We start from the raw sequence: 22,722 nt of genomic DNA on the forward strand, positions 1-22,722 counted from the left end.
TTTCATGAACTTGGATATGTTTGTGTTTTTTTTTATAACATTTTATAAAAGGAACTCTGAACAATGAACTCTGTGTCACAGACAGTTACACTCCTACCAATTACTATGATTTATGATCATCTTTGACCTTAAATAAATCTAGTAATTTCTCAGCAACACACAAAAGAAGTATGAGAGAAGAACTCTGATATTAAAACTGGTTATGCATCTCTCAACACAAGAACATGTTACACATTTTGGTAACTATGGAAATACATTCAGTTACTTTCCACTAACACAACAAGTTTGTGAATAGGGTACTCAATAATGGATGGATTAGTGAGCCTTTGACCTTTCTTTCCTAGTTTCTTGTTACCTATTTGTATGGTGGCTTTACGCACCAGACCATCATTATCTGTACAAACACTTAGTACTCTTCCCAGTCTCCATTCGTTGCGAGAAGATCCCTCATCTTTGAGATTGACAACATCTACAATCTTAACATTGCGTCGTGGAGAATGGCTGTTTATTATCGACATGGCTTCATAGAAAAATGTTCTTAAGGATGCATCATCTAACCTCCCAACACTCTTTGAGAGGGCCCAAGTCATAACACTCCTCACTGTCCTGATCTGCCACACCTCCCATGTGACTCGCATCAGGTACATTCATTACAAAGTCACACTGTCTCTCTGCTAAATAAGCAGCCGCTCTGTCTTTGTCGATTTCTTTTAGAGCTTTTGAGAGTTCATTCTTAGCCCCTGCAAAAATTTTTCCTTGATCTGATCTGATCTCTCTTACGGGTTTCTGTAGGCCTGCAAGCTCTTCTGCATGGGACACATTGTTTGATTTGATTTGCCACAACTTTACCGCCACCAAGAATCCAGTAGCCATTTGCTCTCAATTTATTGAGTGTTTGACCTCTGCCTTGATGCTGAGTTTTTTCATGACAGTAGTTCAGGATCAGGCGTGTGACAACACCATCTTTTGGCAAAATGGCAGGATGTTTCCGGTCAAGAGGTAAGGAAGCTGCTTTTAATCTCTCTCCCACCCATGAGGACAGCCTCCTGCAGTACTGGATCAAACTGAAACAACTGATTAATATGTGACAATTTTCCCTGCTTGAGCTTCTGTATCTCCTATTTGAAGGCATCTCTGTGCTAGTCTCACAAGCACTAACCTGGCCTTTCTCCTTTCTTAGACTGTTATGAGCTCTGTTGATTTGTCTCTTTTTGCTAGCCGTAGGATTCGAGCTACAACGTTCAATACAGTATGCCACTTAGAGAATCTTTCAAATCTCTAGGAAATTCTCTTCCTTGACTACATTGATTTGAAGTGCTTGTGTTGTTTTTATCTCAGAATCTCCTACCATGAGCTCTGGATTTGCTTTTGGTGTGGCAATTTCTCTTTCCCCATAGCTTGTGTCTCTAAAATGAGATTCAAGGACTCTGAGAACAGCAGCTGGTGTCAACGATGGAAGCTCTTTGACGGACACACGATGGCTCAGACCTGTCACTTCTGTTGACTTGGCAATCTTTGGTGAGCTGCCAACAATGCTCCATCCTAAGTCAGTCCTAATGGCGTATGGCTCTTCATCATCACCTGTAATAACATGTCGTGGTGCTAATGCTCTGCAACAGTCATAGCCGATTAAGAGTCCAACTTCACAATCTAACAATTCTGGTATTTCCTGTGCTATAGCATTCAGGTGTTTCCATCTCTTAGATGTTGCAGGAGTAGGAATGTGTGTGCGTTAAAGTGGGATGAAATCTCTGGTGTATGCAGGTGACAAGTTAACAAAGTTATGTGAGGAAAACCCTTTGACTCTAAGACCACTAACTCTGTCACTCAAAACAATGGAATCTACAAAAGTAGTTCTACTCTGCATGTCTAACAAAGCGTATACTAATGTCTCTGTTTCAGGGGTTGCAATTGATGAGAGCCACACAGGCACTGTCATGGATGTGCTCCCACCTTCACCTTTGTCTATGGAGCAGGAGAGTGAAGATGACTTTTCTTCTGCCTGTGCAGCTGCATGGGGAGACGTGTCTGGAGCAATGCTGCGGTGCTCATGCAACGGTGTAGGATGGTGTTTTTTGCATATGCTACATGTTGCTTTGTTTCTGCAGTCCTTTGCGTTGTGTCCTTTCTTAAGACAGCCAAAACACAGGTTTTTTTCCATTATGAATCTTTTCTTTTCTTCTTGTGACTTATTAGCAAATGTCTGACATTTGTGAATGGAATGACTTTCATTGCAGTACATGCATTTAACTGGACTGAAAGGACTGAATGGCATATTTACCCTCTTTGTTACATTTGTATCTCTTGTGCTGTTCTCCACAGCACCTTTTGTTTTCATCACTGTGTTATATTTTTCTGACTCTTTTGAATTTGTGATGAACACATTGGCTTTTGGCTGCTTCATGTCTCTGGAAGGTCTTTCTTCAAGTGATTTCCATGCATAGAGGGATGTTACAGGGTTGCATGCTACATTTGCCTCATGAGCCAAAGACTTGGCAAACTCTTTGAAATTGTCTTTTTTTTGGTCTATTGTCTTATTCTCTTAGTTTCTAATGTCTTGCTTTCTAGACATACTTTTAGGATTTTATGTTATGTTATACTTTTTAAACTCTTTTAGGGTATCTTATCCTGCTTTCTTGTAGCTTTTATCTCCAGTGTTTCCTCATGGGGAGCCTCCATGCTGGGAGTGACTCTGGCCTGCAGGGGGTCGTCCTGGGGGTCGTTCTAGCCTGGATGGTTGTGGAGCTCTGCATCACGGCTTGACCGCTGTGGTGTGGACTCCTCTATCCGTCCGGGCCGGGATGGTCTCTGTGGAGCCCCCTCCCCTTGTACCTGCGTGTTATGACACCTCCTGGCGTGGACGGCTCCCTGTTATCGTTTCCTCACCTGGATCCTCTGTGCTCAGCCATGTCTGCACCGTGTGTCTGCGTGGGTGTCTGTGTGTGTAACTAGGGTGAATTGTGATGTGCTTGTGTCTGTCTGTGTGTGTGCGGGGAGGGGGGGGAGGGCGCAGGGCATTAATAAGTTTTATGTTTGTATTGGTTTTATGTAAAGCACTTTGTGCTGCATTGCTATCCATGAAAGGTGCTTTATAAGTTTGATTTGATTTGATTTGATTTGATTTGATTTGATTTGATTTGATTTGATTTGAAACTGGGATATTCATGTGTTTCTTGCAGCTGTTTTGTTACATGATTATTCCAGCGAGATGTCACCCAATCAGTGAGTTTTTTTAGCATCCTCTGATTTTCTTCACAATCATTTAACACTTGAAGACCTTTAATGTGTGGCGTGGCATTGCTGCAACAGTCAGAAAATCACTGTATTGTCTGACTTTAACAGAGTCTCTTGAGCTAATCTTTGGCCAATTATTCAGTTTTTCTCTGTAAGCACGCTGAATTACAAATGGATGACCGTGGCGAGCATTCAGTGCTTCCCAAGCTTGGTTGTAAGCGTCTTCATCCTTCCTGTTGAAGCTTCCTTCCAACACTGACTGTGCTTCACCACTGATATACCTCTGAAGGTAAAATAGTTTGTCAGCTGGATTTGTACATCTTCGTTCTATAAGTGCTTTGAAACTAGTGGTCCACTCAACGAACTTGAGTGGGTCTCCTGAGAAGACTGATGGCTCTGGTGCTGGGAGTCTGGAGAGAACCATTGTGTCCTGTAATGCTTGCACTAAAGAAATGTCTTTGCTTACACTGTTAGATTGTTCAGTGTCATTGTTTTGATGTAATTGTTCCTTTTTTATATCTTTGTCTCTGATAGACACAGGAGGACAGTGGCTCATCTCACCTGCTCTAGGGGCCTCACCTGAGCCTGCTTCAGAATAAGCTTTCATCTTAGCGGCAATTACTTGAATTACTTTTCTGGCAAAGACCCTGGAGCAGCAGCATCACTGCAGCAGAGAGGAAGAGACTGGACAAGGTGGTGAGGAAAGCCGGCTCTGTCCTGGGCTGCAGTCTGGACCAGGTGGAGGTGGTGGGGGAGAGGAGGATGGTGGCTAAGCTGTCCTCCATCATGGACAATGTCTCCCACCCCCTTCACAGAGCCCTGGAGAACTCCATCAGTGACCGGCTTCGTCACCCACGATGCACCACCGAGAGGCATCGCAGGTCCTTCCTCCCCGCTGCCATCAGACTATATAACCCCGCCTGCTCTCAGTAGCCAACAGACAATAATATGACAATAATATGTGCAATAACATAAGATGTGCAATATCTGCCAATCTACCTCACAACACTCCACCTGCTTTTCTGCACTGTTTAACTGTATATACTGTTCATATCCTGTGTTCATATTTTATATTTTATACGTATCTTTTGTATTTTTTATATATTTTTTATTTCTGACTTTTCAGTCTTTTTACCCCTCCCCTATATGTGTGTACTGCTGACAACAAATAAGTTTCCCCACTGAGGGAGAAAATAAAGGATATCTTATCTTATCTTAAGATCCTGCTGATTTTCCAGTCTTTTAAGTTCTTGCCTTTGTGCAGCAATTGCCTCCTCCATTTCAATTTCTGCTCTTTTGGCAGCAAGTTGTGCAACACAGTCTACTCTTTTCACAGTGATACTTTGCTGCTCTGATGGACATCTTGACTGGTGGCTACAAACAGATTTGGGGACTGAGGCACTAAATATTGACTCTGCATACTCTTTGTCAAGTATCGTGTGCAATCTTGCATTTTCTGCTTTAGCATCAAAGTCATCTTGTCCCACTTCACGCAAGCGCACCTTCATCATCGCCATCACATCTGCAGTTACTGCTGTGCATGAATCCATTTTACGTCCGATATCAGTGGAACGTGCAGACTGTACTCGGATATTCTCATATGCATCTTTCACTTCAGCCTCTATCCCTTCAACATCGTCCATCATGCAACACAAGTCTTTGTCAGAGCACTCATTTTTGAGTTCGGAGCGTGCAGCTTTAATAAGCTCCTTCCATTTGTCATAAAACGCGTTAAAATTATTTTCCTTTTCAGAGCATTCTTGCTGCTTTAGTTCTAGCATTATGGGAGTTAACTTTCTCTCCCGTGAGGATCTACAGGGTTCAACTTTGGAGGTAGACTCTGTTACTGATACCTTTTGAATTTGTATTTTAGCATTGATTTCATCAATAAGAGTCTCTAGTTTCTCTATTTCAGCCTCATCAATCTGAAAATGTAACCGCTCATTTAATCTTACCAACTCTGCTTGAAGGGACTCAACATGCTCACTAGTCCCTCACATTCTGCTTTTTCACTGTGAATTGACATGGCAATGAGATATAAATGTTACTGTTTTTATGGCTAAATTATTGCCAAGCATACGTATGTAGCAGAACTGATAGGTAGCAACAGTTACTCTTATAAACCTCTTATGCACTCATTTGGTAACGCATTTGAACTCTTAAAGGTATAGTCTGTAATCGTATTCAAAAACATTTATTGTTATACTGGGTGAAATGGTCCTTCCATCCTGAGAGTAGCCAGTGAATAATGTGTTCAGAAAATGGAAAGAAAAAAATCCGACCTCTCTGACAGCTTTAATCCTGTAAAAACTCTGACCAATCTGTTTTTTGCGCACTGAGTGGAACGGATTGGTCAGAGGACCAGAGGATTGGCAGGGGTGAAAGAACCAATCAGATGCCTTCATTTTAAGTCCCGCCCACGCCCCCCTCTGTCCCATGCGCGCACTCGTCACGTCGAAAATCTTGCCTGAAAACTTCACACAATCGAGTCACGTTTGCTGAAGAATGGCAGAGAAAACGAGAAAACGCAGCCAAAAATACCACCTCCAGCGTTACTTGTAACGGCTCGCCCTGCTAAAATGGCTAAATACTGGGGGTCCGTCTCCATCCCGGCGAGGGCGGAGAGCGCCGGTGCGGTGGCGGTGCACTGCGGTGCTTTGCAGGCTCTGGAGTCACGGCAACCGGCCTCGCTTACAGGTGAATGAGACATGGGGTAGTTTTGTTGAAAATGTGCTGTCCAAAATTTCCTGGAAAACTCGACTCCTGCAAATGCGCGGTCCCCAAAGTTTGTGGGGGCGTGGCTTTGGACGGAGTGCTGATGGAAGGGGGAGGAGGGGGTGGGGCTTAGAAGAGGTGCCACTTTCAAATCTTGCTAGCTCTCCAACATCACAGACTATACCTTTAAGTCAAAACCCACAGAACATTCATAATAATATAAAGCAGGAATATTTAGCATGTCACTCAAAACCTCTGTTGCTTAATAGTTAAGCTCTTTCAACCATTTAAATGTTCACACAGTTGAAGGTTGGCACTCAAATCAAATGCTCCCTGCAGAGCTGGGGCCTGATGTACAAAACGTGCAGCGCAAAAAAACCTGCATTCGCCACTTTCAGTGCTCAGGGTCAGATATACAAAGAATGACGTGAGCTTAGAAAGTTGCGGTCCTTCACTCACACATTAAGGCTGTTGTACGCACTTTTCTGAGGATTTGTCCGTTGGCGACACTCACTGGTGATGCAGTGAAATGCAGAATATGAGGAAACGTAACGTCAACAATAAGTTCACGACCACGTGAAGGACACGACAGTCCCCACATCACCAGATAAGTTACACAAGAGTGGAACTGGAACAATCTCACAATCAACCACATGATCTGAACAAACCGATGGCAGCCTTGGCTCCGTTAGAGGACCCTGCTGATGGCAGGACCAGGAGCGAGTCTTCAGGGACCAGACTGATCTGCTGGTCCAGGACTAATACTGGATCATCTGCTGGTTTAGGTACCAAGAGGATCCTCCTGGATCGCTGCCTGAACTGAACCAGCTGCTCCGGTTCAGACCAACATGATGCTTTCAGCTGGAGCCACTGACAGGTCGGACATCTCTGTCACCATGACGACCGTATGGGACAAGGACTGGAGATTAAAGCCAGATCCTAAAACATCCCATAACTGTGTCTGGACAGAAAAACATTAAAATAAATTTTGCAGCGAAAAACCGGTTCTGTAAAGATGTCTTTTAAAATAAAACTAAGATGTCACGGAAAGGTTGGTTGGTACGAATGTAGGCTATGTAATTCAGCAATGATGAATAAAGTTTTTATTGAATGTTTAGGCAACTTTCAGAGTCTGATATCGAGTCAGCTGCAGGTGCTGCAGGATCCAGAATGTGTTTCTCCGGTGATGGACCGGTGTCGTGCCAAAAAGTGATTGCCTGCCAGAATCTGATTTCTCCCCTGAAAATGGGTCTTTTTACCTGCCAAAAATTGATTGAAGTCAACCTGTGCATAAAAAGTGGCGGAAGGCCGCGGGGGCCGTTCTGGCCCTCTCTGAGCTGCCCGAAGCTGCTGAAGGATTGAGCACGGGGCTCAGCACTCAGACTGTAACGCTGGGAGAGCAGGGCCGCAAGCTGGATGCGATTCTTGAACAGAATCGTAGGCTAGCTGGGGTCTTTGAGCTCTATAACAAGATGGAGAAAACCTTGGAGAAGCTGGGCACCCGGCTTGGCGGGGACTGATCACAAATTCGTCTGAGCGGAGTTATTGATCGATTGAGGATCCAGAAGAAAAAGCAGACGGAAAATTACCGAGCTGCCTGCAAATTGTTGATTAGTTTTTGGCCTTGAAGGAGCGGCTGGCAAGCCTCTCCGCTATAATCTCCCGGGAGGAATGTAAACATGACGCTCTGCACCCAACCTAACCCTCCCCCGTCAAAACATCTGAGGATCCTGACTCCCAGAACTGTACCGCTGTTCGATAACATCAAGGACGCTTGGCTACTCTCGGGGAGAAAGGTCGTCGGTCTTACCGCGTTACAGACTCTCACATACACACTGACACACACACACCTCCCTCTCCCCATCCAACCGCCTTCCTGGCTCCCCTCTCTTATCAGCCCCTCCTGACAAGGACGTCCGGGTTTGAGCGCCAGCAACCCGGCCCTCACTTGGATGAACTGTGCCGGGACCACCCCCCCCCCCCCCCCCCCCCCCCGACTTGCCCACCCCCATTCACCCACATGCAAGTCCTGTGACATCTGTGCTTCGTGTCTGCGAGGTGTTTTTTTTTGCAACTTGATATTGTGTATTGTATGATATTCAATGTGAAGATGTATTTTTTTTTTTCTCCTCCCCCCCTATCCCAGTGTTACCCTTTGGAAAACAGGCGCATAATTCCATCAGTGCCGCCGCCGGTGTATCCGAAGTCAATAACAGTTTTCTAAACTGACTCAATAAAGCTGATTCTAGCAACAGTTACTCTTATAAACCTCTTATGCACTTGTGAGACCCTCACAATTAGTGGAGTAGTTTTATTATTTTTTCTTGAAAATCTAACGCATTTAAGAGTCGAAAAGCATGAGTCTGTACATTTATTATTTTTTTTTATTCAAATGGTTATTCAACCAAGTAACACCAATAGTTATCCACTATAGATCATTAGGATGGGAAACGGAACCTTTCTGTGGTGCTGCGTGGTGCTTCCTCTATAGGTCCGGGTATTTCCATTTCCTCCTCAGAGGAGTTTTTGAACGCAACACGAATGGTTCAGTGTTTTAATGCCTCTGATCTTTACCTCTGTTTTCTCAGAGACCGTTAACGGCGAGACACTGATCTACCAAATCAATACTGTGACGTGGTACCCGGCCCAGCTTGGGACCTGTTACACACTCATTTGGTAAGGCATTTGAACTTTTAAGTCAAAACCCAAAGAACATTCATAATAATATAAAGCAGGAATATTTAGCATTTCACTCAAAACCTCTGTTGCTTAATAGTTAAGCTCTTTCAACTGTTAAAATGGGTGTGCCAGGGTGTGCCAGTGCCACAGTGCCAGTGCCAGTAAGCTGGCACACCCAGAAATTTTGATGCATTTTTTTTTTTTTTTTTTTTTTTTTTTTTTTTATAATAGTCTTACTAACATGTTGTATTCTAAATCTATGCTATTAGTATGTAATCATGATGTTCAAAATAATTCAAAATAAAAAATTGTATTTTCGCATTTAAAAACTCCGTCAGGCGATGTTTCGCGGGCGCGGCAACTTCAAACCTACTGACCGGACCGTTATCCTCTCCCAGCGATCATCAGTTCTGCTGCTAACAACGATGAAACAGAGCTCCCTTAAAATTATTTCAAAAAACCTCGACTTGATTTCCAGCAGGACACAAGTCCCACAACTGAGGAGGATGTTTCTCCATCAACAAGCAGGAACACGACTCCTCCGCCACAGACTGGTGAGGCTACACACTCCATGGGGCATGATGCAGCTGACGTTACCGTGCCAGACGACCCCAACGCGGCTATCTCGGGGATCGCAGACCTTTCCACAGTGGACGAGCCTGCATGCCAGCCCAAACTGCAAGCTTTCCCAGCCACGCAATTTCTCAGTGGAAAGAGGAGGAATTTTTCTGATAAATGGTATGCCCAATACAGTTGGCTAGAGTACAGCATTAAACTGGATGCGGTTTTTTGCCAGTCCTGTTGCCACTTTAGCACAGATATCAAGGGGGACAGATTCGGAAAAACAGGAATGAGAGACTGGGGGCATCTAGGTCAGTTTTGTGCAAAGCATGAAGCAAGTAATGCTCATGCTTCTGCTGTGGCCCGACACAAAGGTTACATGGAAATAAAAAGAGTTGGAAACTGTGACATCATACATCATGTTACAAAAGACAAACATGAGCGTTTCATTGACTGTATTGAAAGAAACCGGGCGCACGTGAAAGTTGTCATCGATATTTTGCTGTTTTGTGCAAAACAAGGCATTGCAGTGCGTGGTCACAAGGAGGACGCAGAAAGCCTGAACAGAGGAAATGTTTTAGAATTGTTCAAATTGATTTGTGACTATGACCCTGAAATAAAAAAAACGCTTTGATGAGCTTCCAAATAACGCAAAAATGATGAGCCCTAACATTCAGAACGACCTCCTTGAAACTGCAGCATCACTACTCAGACGAAAAATCAAAGCGGAGCTGCATGCACAGACTGACACGTACTATGCCATTTTAGCTGACGAATATAAGGACCTCTCAAAGAAAGAGCTCGTTGCTCTTTGCTTAAGGTATGTGTATAACGGTAACCTGAGAGAGAGAGCTGTCGGATTTGTCGCAACAGATGACATGACCTCCTCTGGCATCACTAAAAATATCTTGGAAGTGCTGGAACCACTGCAGCTGGATCCTGAATTGTGTGTGGGTTTCAGTTTTGATGGAGCAGCAGTTATGTCCGGTGAGAAAGCCGGGGTGCAGGTGCAGCTCAAAAAAACTTTTCCTCATGCCGTGTATGTAACTGCCACTCCCACCGCCTGAATGTGGTTCTTTCGACAGCTTCAAGTGTCTCCCACTGTGGCCACTTTTTTTGATGTCGTGAATTCACTGCATCATTTCATGACCGGAGCCAACAGACACGCGCAAATTTCTACAAATCCAAGAAGAGCTTCATCCCGACGGGCCGCGCCTGGAGCTTGTGCGCTCCACAGATATTAGGTGGAGTTCAAAATCAGAGTCTGTGAGCCGAGTTTTGATTGTATGATGTCATATTAGAAACACTGAGTGAGTTTGCGGAGGGCTCAGGTCAGACCAAAATAGACGCAGAGTCTCTCCTGCAACAAGTACAGACCAAAAGATTTATATTTCTTCTTGTTGCATTTTCTAAGCTGTTCAGTGCAAGTGATTTTGCGACAAAAAGCCTCTGTCTCAATGACTGACTGCATCCACATGATTGAGGGCCTCAAATAAACTTTTGCTACTTTCAGGAATAACTCAGACGGGAAATTCGAGAAAATAATCAGACTAACTGATGACATCATGAAGAAAAAGAGCTCTGCTCTGGCTCTTGCGGCTCTGCTCTTGCGTGCTTGCTGATTGGGTAACGTACTGCGTCACGCATCGCGTCACTTCCTGGTGTTGCGGTCTGTTGCTGCTGCACGGCGTGCAGGCTCAGATCTCTCCCGACTTTTTTGTCTAAAACTTAGACTGTTTTCTGGTAAAATAGCAGTATATCTGGTACATTACTGTCTTTATTTCAACACTCGCTCATTTTCTCTTCCGTAACTTTCACTGTCACCAATCACCGATACATTTTCTGTCCGTTAGCCTCTGTTAGCATCTTAGCATGGCCTCTCCGTCTCCCACCGTTTCACCTCTTTGCTGCTCAGTGTGTGAAATGCAGTGGTGTAAAGTAACGAAGTACAAGTACTTCGCTATTGTACTTAAGTAAGATTTTTGAGAATTTGTACTTTTATTGATACTTTCATTTTTCTGTACTTTTACTTTTACTTCGTTACATTTTCAAGGAAAAAATCGTACTTTTAATCGGCTATATTTAAAATTGGACACGTCGTTACTCGCTACAAATTAAAGAACAGCACAGCGGGGGCTGATTTATGGTTCCGCGTTACACCGGCGCAGAGCTACGGCGTAGGGTACGCGGCGACGCACACGTCGATGTGCGTCGATTTAACGCGGAACCATAAGGCGGAAGGGAAGGAAGGGGGGCGCGTGAATATACCGAGAAGGAGCCGCAGCTCCCGGGAGAGTTGCGCCGCAGAGGCGGGCCGGAAGGCCGGAGGAACCACCGTCGCGTTGAGTACCGATGAGGACTGAAGCCTGAATTATGGTTCTGCGTTAAATCGACGCAGAGCCTCGCTGTAGGGTACGGGCCCTGCGTTGGTGTAACGCGGAACCATAAATCAGCCTTGAGCGGCAGCCGACGCATGTCCATGCGCACCATTCTTTGATTCCACCCCTTCTAAGGTGGTTTTGGCATTTAAAAGTTCAAAAGTCTCATCCTTTATCAGCTGGGGTTGCTTAATGTTGTCACTGCATACTACAGGCTGGGGGTTGTACCTGTCAGCGGGGCCAATGGGGTACAGCAGCAGTGATGAGCAAAGGGAGAAATTAAAATGGGGTAATGGAAACAAACACTACAGGGGTCAGAATAATATCACCATTATTTAGAGTTGTAAGCAAATTCTTGGATTCTTCATTTCTTTGCAATCCTTTTGAAAATAATTTTGTACTTTGAATTTTGTACTTTGTACTTTGTACTTTTTACTTTTGTACTTAAGTACATTTTACACCATGTACTTTTGGTACTTTATTATATTTAAGTTGAGGTACTTTTATACTTTTACTTAAGTAATGTTCTTAATGGGTACTTTTTACTTTTACTTAAGTAATTTTCAAGCAGAAAATGTGTACTTTTACTTAAGTACAATATTTTTGTACTTTTTCCACCTCTGGTGAAATGTTTAGCTATTCCTCTGCCTCCTTTAGTGAAGACGGTAAGTGCTTAATATGTAGTTTATTTACAGGGCTGGAGGCGAGGCTCAGTCAGTTAGAGGTCCGGTTCTGCCAATTTGACCATAGTCCGATAGCCTCCTCAGCTAACCAGGCTAAGCTAGCGGCGGACCGGCCCATAGCAGCTGAGGGTAGCCGCTCCCCTGCAGCTCCCGAGCAGCTGGCCAGTCAGGACCGGTGGGTGACGGTTCGGAGGAAGCGTAGTCCTAAAGGGTTCACGGAACACCACCACCCGCTTCATGTGTCTAACCGATTTTCCCCACTCAGCGACACACCCGTTGAGAAGCCGACCCTGGTGATTGGCGACTCCATAGTCCGGCATGTGAGGCCGACTCCAGCGACCATAGTTAGGTGTATCCCGGGGGCCAGAGCGGGCAACATAGAAGCAAATTTGAAGCTACTGGCAAAGGGTAATCGTAAATATGGTAAAGTTATCATCCATGTCGGCGCTAATGACTCCCGTCTTCGCCAGTCGGAAGTGACCAAAATGAATATTGTCTCGGTGTGTAACTACGCCAAAAGTATGTCGGACTCCGTAGGTTTCTCTGGCTCCCTCCCCAATCTGACCAGCGATGACATGTTTAGTCGCATGCTCTCGCTCCGTCGCTGGTTGTATCGGTGGTGTTCAAAAAAAACGACGTGGCCTTTATTGACAATTGGGAAACGTTCTGGGGAAAGCCCGGTCTGATTAGAAGAGACGGCATTCATCCCACCCGGGCTTGTGCTGCTCTTGTCTCTAGTAATTTGGCCTGTTTCATTAGACCCTCTCCCTGACATCGCAGGGTCCAGGCCAGGATGCAGAGCTGTAGTTTAACACACTTCTCTGCTGCTTCTCGAGGACCAACGCCTGCCAACAAAACTATAAGATTACATGATGTAACTGGTAACTCTAACCAGGTGCCTAGCAAAATAGAAGTGGTTGCAGTTCCCCGCCCTCCACAAGTTCACCAGGTGCGGCGTTATAGAGGCGTTAACCAAAATAATCTTGTAAAAATTAAAACCAATGCACATTTGGTACCAATAAGAGACCGAAAAATTAGATGCGGACTACTAAATATACGATCGTTAAGCTCCAAGTCTCTGTTAGTAAATGATATAATTACAGAGAGTAAGAGTGATGTTTTCTGCTTAACAGAAACATGGTTACAGGAGGAAGAGTATGTTAGTTTGAATGAATCAACTCCGCCCGGCTACTTTAATCATCACATTCCTAGAAACACGGGCCGAGGCGGAGGAGTCGCAGCAATTTATAACTCCAGTCTCCAAACAAAAATTTAACCTAAGTGCAATTATAATACATTTGAAAGCCTCACGCTTAGTCTGAAATTTCCGAGCTGGAAATCAGAGAAGCCAGTTGTGTTAGTGGTAGTGTATCGGCCCCCTGCTGGCGCTTATCTAGAGTTTTTGTCTGAATTTTCAGATTTCCTTTCTGGATTATTGATCAGTACAGATAAATTCATCATAGTGGGTGATTTTAATATTCATATGGATGTTGAAAGCGATAATCTTGAATTAGCTTTCAATTCTCTTCTAGAATCAATGGGTATCTCACAAAAAGTGGACGGGCCGACGCATTGTTTTGATCATACTCTCGATCTCATTCTCACCTACGGTGTTGAAACTGATGATCTGTCAGTGTCACCTGTAAACTCCCTTTTATCCGACCATTATTTAATAACGTTTGAATTGAATGTTGTTGATGTTGAAGTGCAGGGCAGGAGGTATTATTTTAGCAGATGTTTGTCTGATGAAGCTATTGCTAAATTTAAGGAGACCATTGCTCATCTTGCGACAGTGGAAAATAGTGAAGCCTCTACTGAAGCAATAGAGGCCAGTGACCTGGGTTCTACCTCTGATGTTGATGTTGATTTTCTTGTTAGTAACACTGCTGATCTGTTGCACTCAGCTTTAGATGAAGTTGCTCCTTTGAAAAGGAGGGTTTCTAGCCACAGGAGCTTAACTCCCTGGTACAATTCAGATATTCGCATGTTGAAACAAAGCGTGCGTAAAATGGAAAGGAAGTGGCACTCTTGTAAGTCTGTAGACTTCTATCGTGAATGGAAAGATATTCTAATAGTATATAAAAAAGCCCTTTGCAAAGCAAGAACAGCTTATTATTCAACGTTGATAGAGGATAACAAAAGTAACCCACGTTTTCTGTTCAGCACTGTAGCCAGGCTGACAAAGAGTCACAACTCTGTGGAGCCGTGCATTCCTCCAGCTCTCAGTAGTGAAGACTTTATGAGCTTCTTTAACAGTAAAATCACGAGAATTAGAGAAGAAATCAACTAGCCGGTTGTGGGCGTTTCTTCAGTTTTAGCGACTTCCCTAGGCTCTGACTTGACTCTAGACTGTTTTGATCCTATAGACCTCCCTGAGCTGACTTCACTCGTTAATAGAGCTAAGTCTACCACATGTATGTTAGACCCCATCCCGACTCGACTATTCAAAAATGTTTTTTCTCTTATTGGTGCGACAATACTGGACCAAATCAACCTATCCCTAAGCTTAGGATATGTACCACAGGTTTTCAAAGTGGCAGTAATTAAACCTTTACTTAAAAAACCTTCTCTTGACCCAGACACCTTAGCTAATTATAGGCCAATTTCTAACCTTCCATTTGTATCTAAAATTTTGGAAAAGGCAGTTTCAAGCCAGTTATGTCACTATTTGTATAGAAATGATCTGTTTGAAGTCTTTCAGTCAGGGTTCAGAATGCATCATAGCACAGAGACAGCACTGGTTCGAGTCACGAATGACCTCCTTATGGCCTCAGATAAGGGATTAGTGTCCACATTGGTTCTACTGGACCTCAGTGCTGCTTTTGACACTATAGATCATGGCATTTTACTGCACAGGTTAGAGCATGTTGTTGGGATTAAAGGGACAGCTCTACGTTGGTTTAAATCATATCTATCTGACAGGTTCCAGTTTGTTCATGTACATGAGGTTTCTTCAGAACAGTCAAGGGTCTGTTATTGTGTTCCGCAGGGTTCAGTGCTAGGGCCAATCTTGTTTAGTTTATACATGCAGCCGTTGGGAAGTATAATCCAGAATCACGGCATACACTTTCATTGCTATGCTGATGATACGCAGCTCTATTTGTCTATGAAGCCGGATGAGACAGAACCGTTGGTTAAACTGCAGGCATGTCTTAGGGACATCAAGGACTGGATGTCCAGAAATGTCTTGCTTCTAAATTCAGATAAAACAGAGGTTATCATTCTTGGTCCAGAGCATCTTAGGAAGGGACTAGATGGTGTTGCGATGGCTTCCAGTGCAATTGTGAGAAACCTTGGTGTTGTTTTCGATCAGGATTTGTCGTTTAAACCATATGTTAATCAGGTTTGTAAAATAGCGTTTTTCCATCTCCGTAATATTGCAAAAATTAGGAAAATCCTCTCGCAGAGTGATGCAGAAAAACTAGTTCATGCATTTGTATCTTCTAGACTGGATTACTGTAATGTGTTGTTAGCAGGATGTCCAAGTAATTTGCTGAATAGGCTCCAGCTGATCCAGAATGCAGCAGCACGAGTGCTGACAGGAATCAGCAGGAGAGACCACGTCTCTCCAGTGTTAGCGTCGCTCCATTGGCTACCTGTAAAATTCAGAATTCAATTTAAAATGTTATTACTTGCATATAAAGCCCAAAACGGCTTAGCTCCGCAGTATTTACAAGATTTGATAGTGCCTTATGTTCCTGGCAGAGCTCTCCGCTCCCAGGGTGCAGGTTTACTCGTAGTTCCTAGAGCAGTGGTTCTCAACTCCGGTCCTCGGGACCCACTGCCCTGCATGTCTTAGATGTTTCCCTGCTTCAGCGCACCGTGATACAAGGAGCAGTGTCATCAACAGAACTGTCCAGACTTTGATGACAAGTTAATGACGACTGTTAATTAGAATCAGGTGTGTTGATGACACAGGTACTTTTATCACGGTGTGCTGAAGCAGGGAAACATCTAAGACATGCAGGGCAGTGGGTCCCGAGGACCGGAGTTGAGAACCACTGTCCTAGAGTATCTAAATGTAGATTTGGAGGGCGGGCGTTCTGCTATCAGGCACCATTACTTTGGAACCAACTTCCAATCTGGGTTAAGGAGGCTGACACCACCTCCACCTTTAAAACTAAACTTAAAACCTTTCTGTTTAGTAAAGCCTATAGTTAGTGTTTAGTAAACCTCTAGCTGGTGTTGGTAAATCTCTAGGTAGTGTAAACTCTAGTGTGTTAGAGTCAGTAGTCATAGTTGCAGCTATAGAACAAAACTATAATAGTTAGTCTCAAATATAGCTTCGCGGTAGATATGCTGCTATAGGCTTATGCTGCAGGGGGGCACCGACATGATCCGCTGGGCGGTGCCTCTCACTCTTCTTCTCCTCTCCTTTTCCCTGCCTCTCTTCTCCATTACCATTTTTATTTATTATAAATATCTCATAGCTATCATTTTTGTCCATCGTTCCTGTAATTTCTTGTGCCGGCCCCCCTTTTTTCTCTTTTGTGCATGTTTGCAGGCTGGAGCCTCGGGAGCTGCATTCTGGCCTGTGTTTCCCGCCCCCCTGGGAATGGAGTCAGAATTTCACATAGTTGAAGCTGGGTGTTTGAAGGCAGCTGTTATGTAGCATCATCCAGTCATAAATGATGTTCATTTACTGGAACCACTTCTGTTGCTTTTTCTCTCCTGACCCACAAATGGTCCCACAGATTTACTGCTTACTTTGTCTCCATGGCTTCATCACTGAGACAAATATTTATATATATTCTACACATATATTTATGGGAAAAAATACATATTTTTCAAGTTGTACATTGAGTACAATTCATATGAAAAAAATAACTATATATTATAACAATAATAATAAAGATTGGTACATTCCCAAACTGCCCCCCAGTCTTGTCATGTGAGTTTAGTGGAATGTATTAATAATAATGATAGTAATAATAATTGGAGGAAGAACAATAGTGAAAAACATATTTTCGTGTTTATATTTATCCGTTTTTATTCCACTGTCATACCAAAGGGTTTTTTTTTCCCCTCTACAGACATCATGTACTAATCCAGTAGGTTTCCATTGCTGTGCTGCTGTACTCTGACATTTGGGTTAAATAAAAGTTGTTCTAGAAACTGTTTTTTTTTTTATTTTAAAATAAAAAATATGTTATCAGTAGAAGATGACTAAATTTGATACAAAGTGCTCAATGAATTGGTTAACCAAAAAGAAAACACATTGCATGTAGTAATACATGATGTGTGAGGCATGTTTGAGAATTAGATTAGATTTGTTTATTTGATGACTTAAACTGTAATTAAGAAAAAAACAGGAAATATCAGCGTTGCAAACCAAATGACAACTGACAGGATACATAAATTACTTTAAATTACAAAAATGTAATCAATAACACATTTGCAGTTGCATGAGTACAATGTTTTTTTATAAGAAAACAATATTTCTTATGTGATACAATTAGCCTTTTAAGGAAGATGTGGTGGCTCTTTACTAAGATACTGCAAAAAGTGTCCTTATCTGTTAATAAGCACCATTAAGAAATGCTTAAGTCTGTGAGTGAATTATTGATTAAGATACTCTGAAATATATAGTGGAGTAAAAAGTCAACTACAAATAAAAGAGAAAGGGGTTGAAACCTGGTTCTTGTAAATTGTTTGTAACTGTAATTTTACTTTTGTGTAAAATAAAATAGTAATTTTCCCTTGAATTTGATAAAATTTGATAAATTGAATGAAATTGTGCAATTTATTGTTGAAAAAACAAAGTGATAGGAAAAGAACTCTCAGGATGAGGTGGTGGCTCTTAAAAGAGCCTTTTTGATTTCCTCCAGCAGTGATGCTTCACTTCTTCTTGGGTGCTGCCTTCTTGGCTTTGGGCTTGGCCACCTTCTTGGCGGGGGACTTGTTGGCTTTGGGGGCCTTCTTCACCACTTTCTTGGGGCTCTTGGCGACCTTCTTGGGGCTCTTGGCGACCTTCTTGGGGCTCTTGGCCGTCTTCTTGAGCGCTGCGGGCTTCTTCACCTTCTTGGGGCTCTTCTTGGCCGCTGCTGGTTTCTTGGCTGCTGCGCTCTTCGCCTTCTTCGCTGCTGCGGGTTTCTTGGTGGCGGGCTTGTTGGCTTTAGGAGCCGCTTTCTTCACGGGAGCTTTGGCCTTCGTGTCAGTGTTCTTGCTCATCTTGAAGGAGCCGGAGGCCCCGGTCCCCTTGGTCTGGACCAGGGTCCCCTTGGTCACCAGGCTCTTGATGGCGGTGTTGACGCGGGCTTTGTTCTTGTCCACGTCGTATCCTCCGGCGGCCAGAGCTTTCTTGACGGCGGCGGCGGACACGCCGCTGCGCTCCTTGGACGCGGCCACGGCCTTCACGATGAGCTCTGCCGCGCTGGGGCCGGCCTTCTTCGGCTTGGACACCTTCTTCTTGGCGGCTTTGGCCGGAGCCGGAGCTGGAGCTACTTCTGCCATGTCGAGCTGCTGCGAGAGTCACTGCTAATGATGAGAAGCCGGAGCTCCGGACGGAACTTAAACACACCATGAGAACCGTGGAGACTCAACCCGCAGCGCCGCTCCCGTGTGCAGTCGGCGGAGTCCCACTTGTGTTTTCTCCTCGTCCTTTAACGGGTCAAAAATCAGTGTTGGAGCGTCGTTTCAGGCTGACAGAGGAGAAGCTGACAGCGGACTAGTTTCTCTTCGTCACCAGATACTCTGGAAGTCCGATGTTCTCCGCAGTTTGTTTGTGGGGGTTTAAAACTTCGTGGAGTCGCCGCGGAGCTCGGGGCCGATCAGCAACTTTCCCCTCTTCTTTCTCTCCTAAAATGCTTTAAAACACACAAACTTTCCGAGAAAAACACATTTATAGCTGAATCATATGTTTGTTCGATGAACAAAAAGAACAACAAACATCAGTTGACCTTAATGTTTCGTTAAAGGGAAGATAATGTGGCAGCAGCAAACACACTGATGGAGGAGGCTCTTGTGACGTCAGGTTTCTGCTGATTACTACAATATTATCAGAGTTGTTTTCTGCAACTTATTTTTAAGTATATTATACTTCAAAACAAACATTTTCATTCTGTTTTCATTTTTGTAACTTTCAAATCTTGAACTTCTCGTTGCACTTATGGATGTTGAAGTTAAAACATATATAAAGAGCTGTTTGACATGAAGCTCATTTTAAAACATTTCATTTACTTACAATTTTTAAGTTGGTACTGCAAATACACCAAAGAATTAAATATTACCAATGTTAGCTAAAAGAAGAACAGGTCCTCTGTCTTCGAATACACAGAAAGACGTGGAAATGCTTCCTAAATAATATTGTTTAACAGAAATAAGACAACTTGCGTGGCTATGTAAGATGAGGGAAATAATGAAGTAAATGAGGTCCTTACCGTCACCACAAAGTCCTTCGTAATAACAGATAGAGAATTGTCCAAACCATACCACACCTGCATCAACCAAACACAACTTTGGCTTTAACTCTTAAAATAAATGTTTAAAAAAGTAAATTGATTAAGAAAAAGGTTTCCACCTTAATCATATAAACGGAGTATGTAATCAGTACACACACAATTATTATGTTTCAGTAGATTTGAATTTAGTTTAAGATAAATGTGATACTCACAAAATAAGTGTTTTGTTAATGTATTATTACTTTTGTTGCCTTTCGAGTCAATTTTTGGTATTAAAATGGTATTTTTTTTAATTCTGTCTAAATTTATAATAAGCGATTACAGAGAAGCAAACAGTGACATGCGTTTTCATCAGTTGGACACTTAAGTGGCTGCACAGCACTGGGACTCGTTACTGGCGCAACCGACGTTGGGCTCATTATCCAGTTGAATGGAGAATGATCAACTGTTTTCCTGCGTCACTGATTTTTTGATAATATTTTCAATGTTTCCAGATTAGTTACTTATTTTTTATGTGACTACAGATGTTTATGAGCTAATATGAATCCCCGGTGATGTGTGGTCTGTAAGCTTAAAGTGTATTAAGTGTGTAAATCTGACGGTATGTGACTTTTGTAGTTGAGAAAACGGTGACCAACGTCCAAAGCAGTTGTGTGTTTCTAATACAATGTTAGAAATGTAGTCAGTTAATGGTTTGTGTTTTTATAGTGTAAATGTAACATAGTTTAACTGCAAACAACATTTATTCTGTTATCAAAAAGTGAACTTGCTGAGAGACAAAGACATGTGTAAAAGGGAGAAGTGCAGACATGATTGATGATAGACAGAATTTAATTTAAAGAGTAAATGTTTATATTTTCTTATAAAGATTTTAATAAGTTTATTTTTGGAAAATATGTAAGGAGATATTTTTGTGAAAATAGACCTTTGAAGAACATATTGTCTTCATGTTATCCAAATGTGGATATAACCTGTGCTTCAATGCAAAGCAGACAAAATAACAGAAAATAATTCATGATTTCAGTTACAAAGTTAAATGATAATAAAGAATAATCCGGTTGAATGGAAAATGAGCAACTGTTTTCCTGCGTTGCTGGTTTTTGAATAATATTTTCAATGTTTCCAGAGGATTATCAATACATCTGCCAGCGGAAACTTAACAAAAAAAAAAAAAATACTCTCTCAGTTTCCATAGAGGTATTTTATTGTATTTTCATAACAAACATTTGGGCCAACTTTTAACACTGCTCAAAAATAATGGTAGAAATACAATTGATCATATATATATATATATATATATATATATATATATATATATATATATATATATATATATATATATATATATATATATATATATATATAGAATATATAGAATAGAATATATAGAATTGTTTATTTTATTTTTATTTTTATTTATTTTTCTTACATTTTCTACATTGTACGTTCTTGTTTTATCTCTATATATTTTCAATTTCATTGTGTGATGATTTCTGTATTGCCATAGTTCATTCCACATGATTGGTCAGTTTCAAATGCAGGTGTTCAGGGGCCTGTACTACGAAGCGGGATTTGGGGTTAGCGAGGTAACTTCAGGTTTAACCCTGGGTTTTCAGGACTACGACGGTGGTTCACTTCTTAGCGGGGCACATCGCCATGGTAACTTATGCTGAACAGCTAACCTGCTCCGGAGCAGGTTATGTTCGAGATACAGGTCGCCGGGTATAAAAGCACCGCCCACTGACCAATCAGCTCTCTTGGAAAATGACATGCCCTTTCGAAGAGAATCCAGTGGAGCTTGGATCGTGAGAGGATCCCTCCGAAGAGAACGCGTATTCAGGGACCACCAAAACCCCTTTGCTTTCCCTGATGAGTACCTGTATGAACGATCCAAAAAAAAAGGAAAAAAAGAAAAAAGAGGTGGAGGAGAAAATAAAAAATAAATCAATCAATGAATAAATAAAACAAATCATCACCCAAAATCCGATGTACAGTCAATCCAAAACTAATACCAATTAAATAAATAAATCAAGAAGAAATGAAAAAGAAGATGCATTTGTAAGGGGATAGCAAAAAAGGGATTTTCAATTTCGTCCCTCGAACATTCTGAGAAGTCACTTTAAAATACTAAATACCCCCCTCCTGAAAAAATAAAAAATAAAATAAAATAAATAAAAAAACCCAATTCTTTGGTACAGCATCAGCACAAGTTATCGGTCAACAACAATAGTTATAGAACCAATATATACAGGACTGTCTCAGAAAATTAGAATATTGTGATTTTCTGTAATGCAAACACAAAAACAAAAAAAATGTCATACATTCTGGATTCATTACAAATCAACTGAAATATTGCAAGCCTTTTATTATTTTAATATTGCTGATCATGGTTTACAGTTTAAGATTAAGATTCCCAGAATATTCAAATATATGTTTATATCCCTATGAATTTACGCATTTATACAGTCAGCGATCTTTTGCCAGCTGTCTTTCCTGCATTTTGCAGCTGCAACTGTGTTGCTTTTTGCCTGTATTATATGCCTATACTCATCATATTTCCGTAAAATTATTGTTTGCTCTTCGCTACTGAAATAAGCGGCTCTGACAGCGGACTTCTCCATGCTTGCGATTGGTCATGCGCTGAAAACACCACCCCTTTTATGTGCACGCGCTCATATCCAGATTGGAGAAACCTGGGTCGATCTACCGAGTTGATAACCACCGTCGTGTGACCGCTTAGCGTGATTGCAATTGTCCCGCTTAGTGAATCTGGATAAGGAAAAGATATCCTGGATATGTTGAACTTGCTTCGTAGTACAGGCCCCAGGTTGGGAGTCCTGGGTGGTTTTAACTTAGTAGACCCAGAAGACAAAAAAAAAAAGCTTGATGATGACTCCTATAAATTATTCCTTTATGGGAAATTGATATAGATTTTCGAAATGAAATACTGGAAACTTAATAAAAAGCATTTAGGCTACTTGTTCATTTGAAAGACCACTCCAAACGTCAAATGTACCAGATAATAAAAAATAAACAAAAATTATATTTGTTGAACGCAGCCATATCAGGATT

General features: G+C 42.2%; 2 protein-coding genes across 2 annotated transcripts in view; both read right to left on the reverse strand.

Moving 5' to 3' along the window:
• Positions 1-22,722, reverse strand: part of LOC133447791 (uncharacterized) — a 779,477-nt gene that overhangs the window by 13,730 nt on the left and 743,025 nt on the right. The window lies entirely within an intron of this gene.
• On the reverse strand, positions 18,006-18,703 carry LOC133447950 (histone H1-like). Its single transcript, XM_061726514.1, has one exon. It carries the CDS (start codon positions 18,701-18,703, stop codon positions 18,089-18,091), a length of 615 nt encoding a protein of 204 aa, XP_061582498.1. The 3' UTR covers positions 18,006-18,088.

This window comes from Cololabis saira, chromosome 1 (assembly GCF_033807715.1).
Source record: "Cololabis saira isolate AMF1-May2022 chromosome 1, fColSai1.1, whole genome shotgun sequence".
In the NCBI taxonomy this organism is placed as follows: domain Eukaryota; kingdom Metazoa; phylum Chordata; class Actinopteri; order Beloniformes; family Belonidae; genus Cololabis; species Cololabis saira.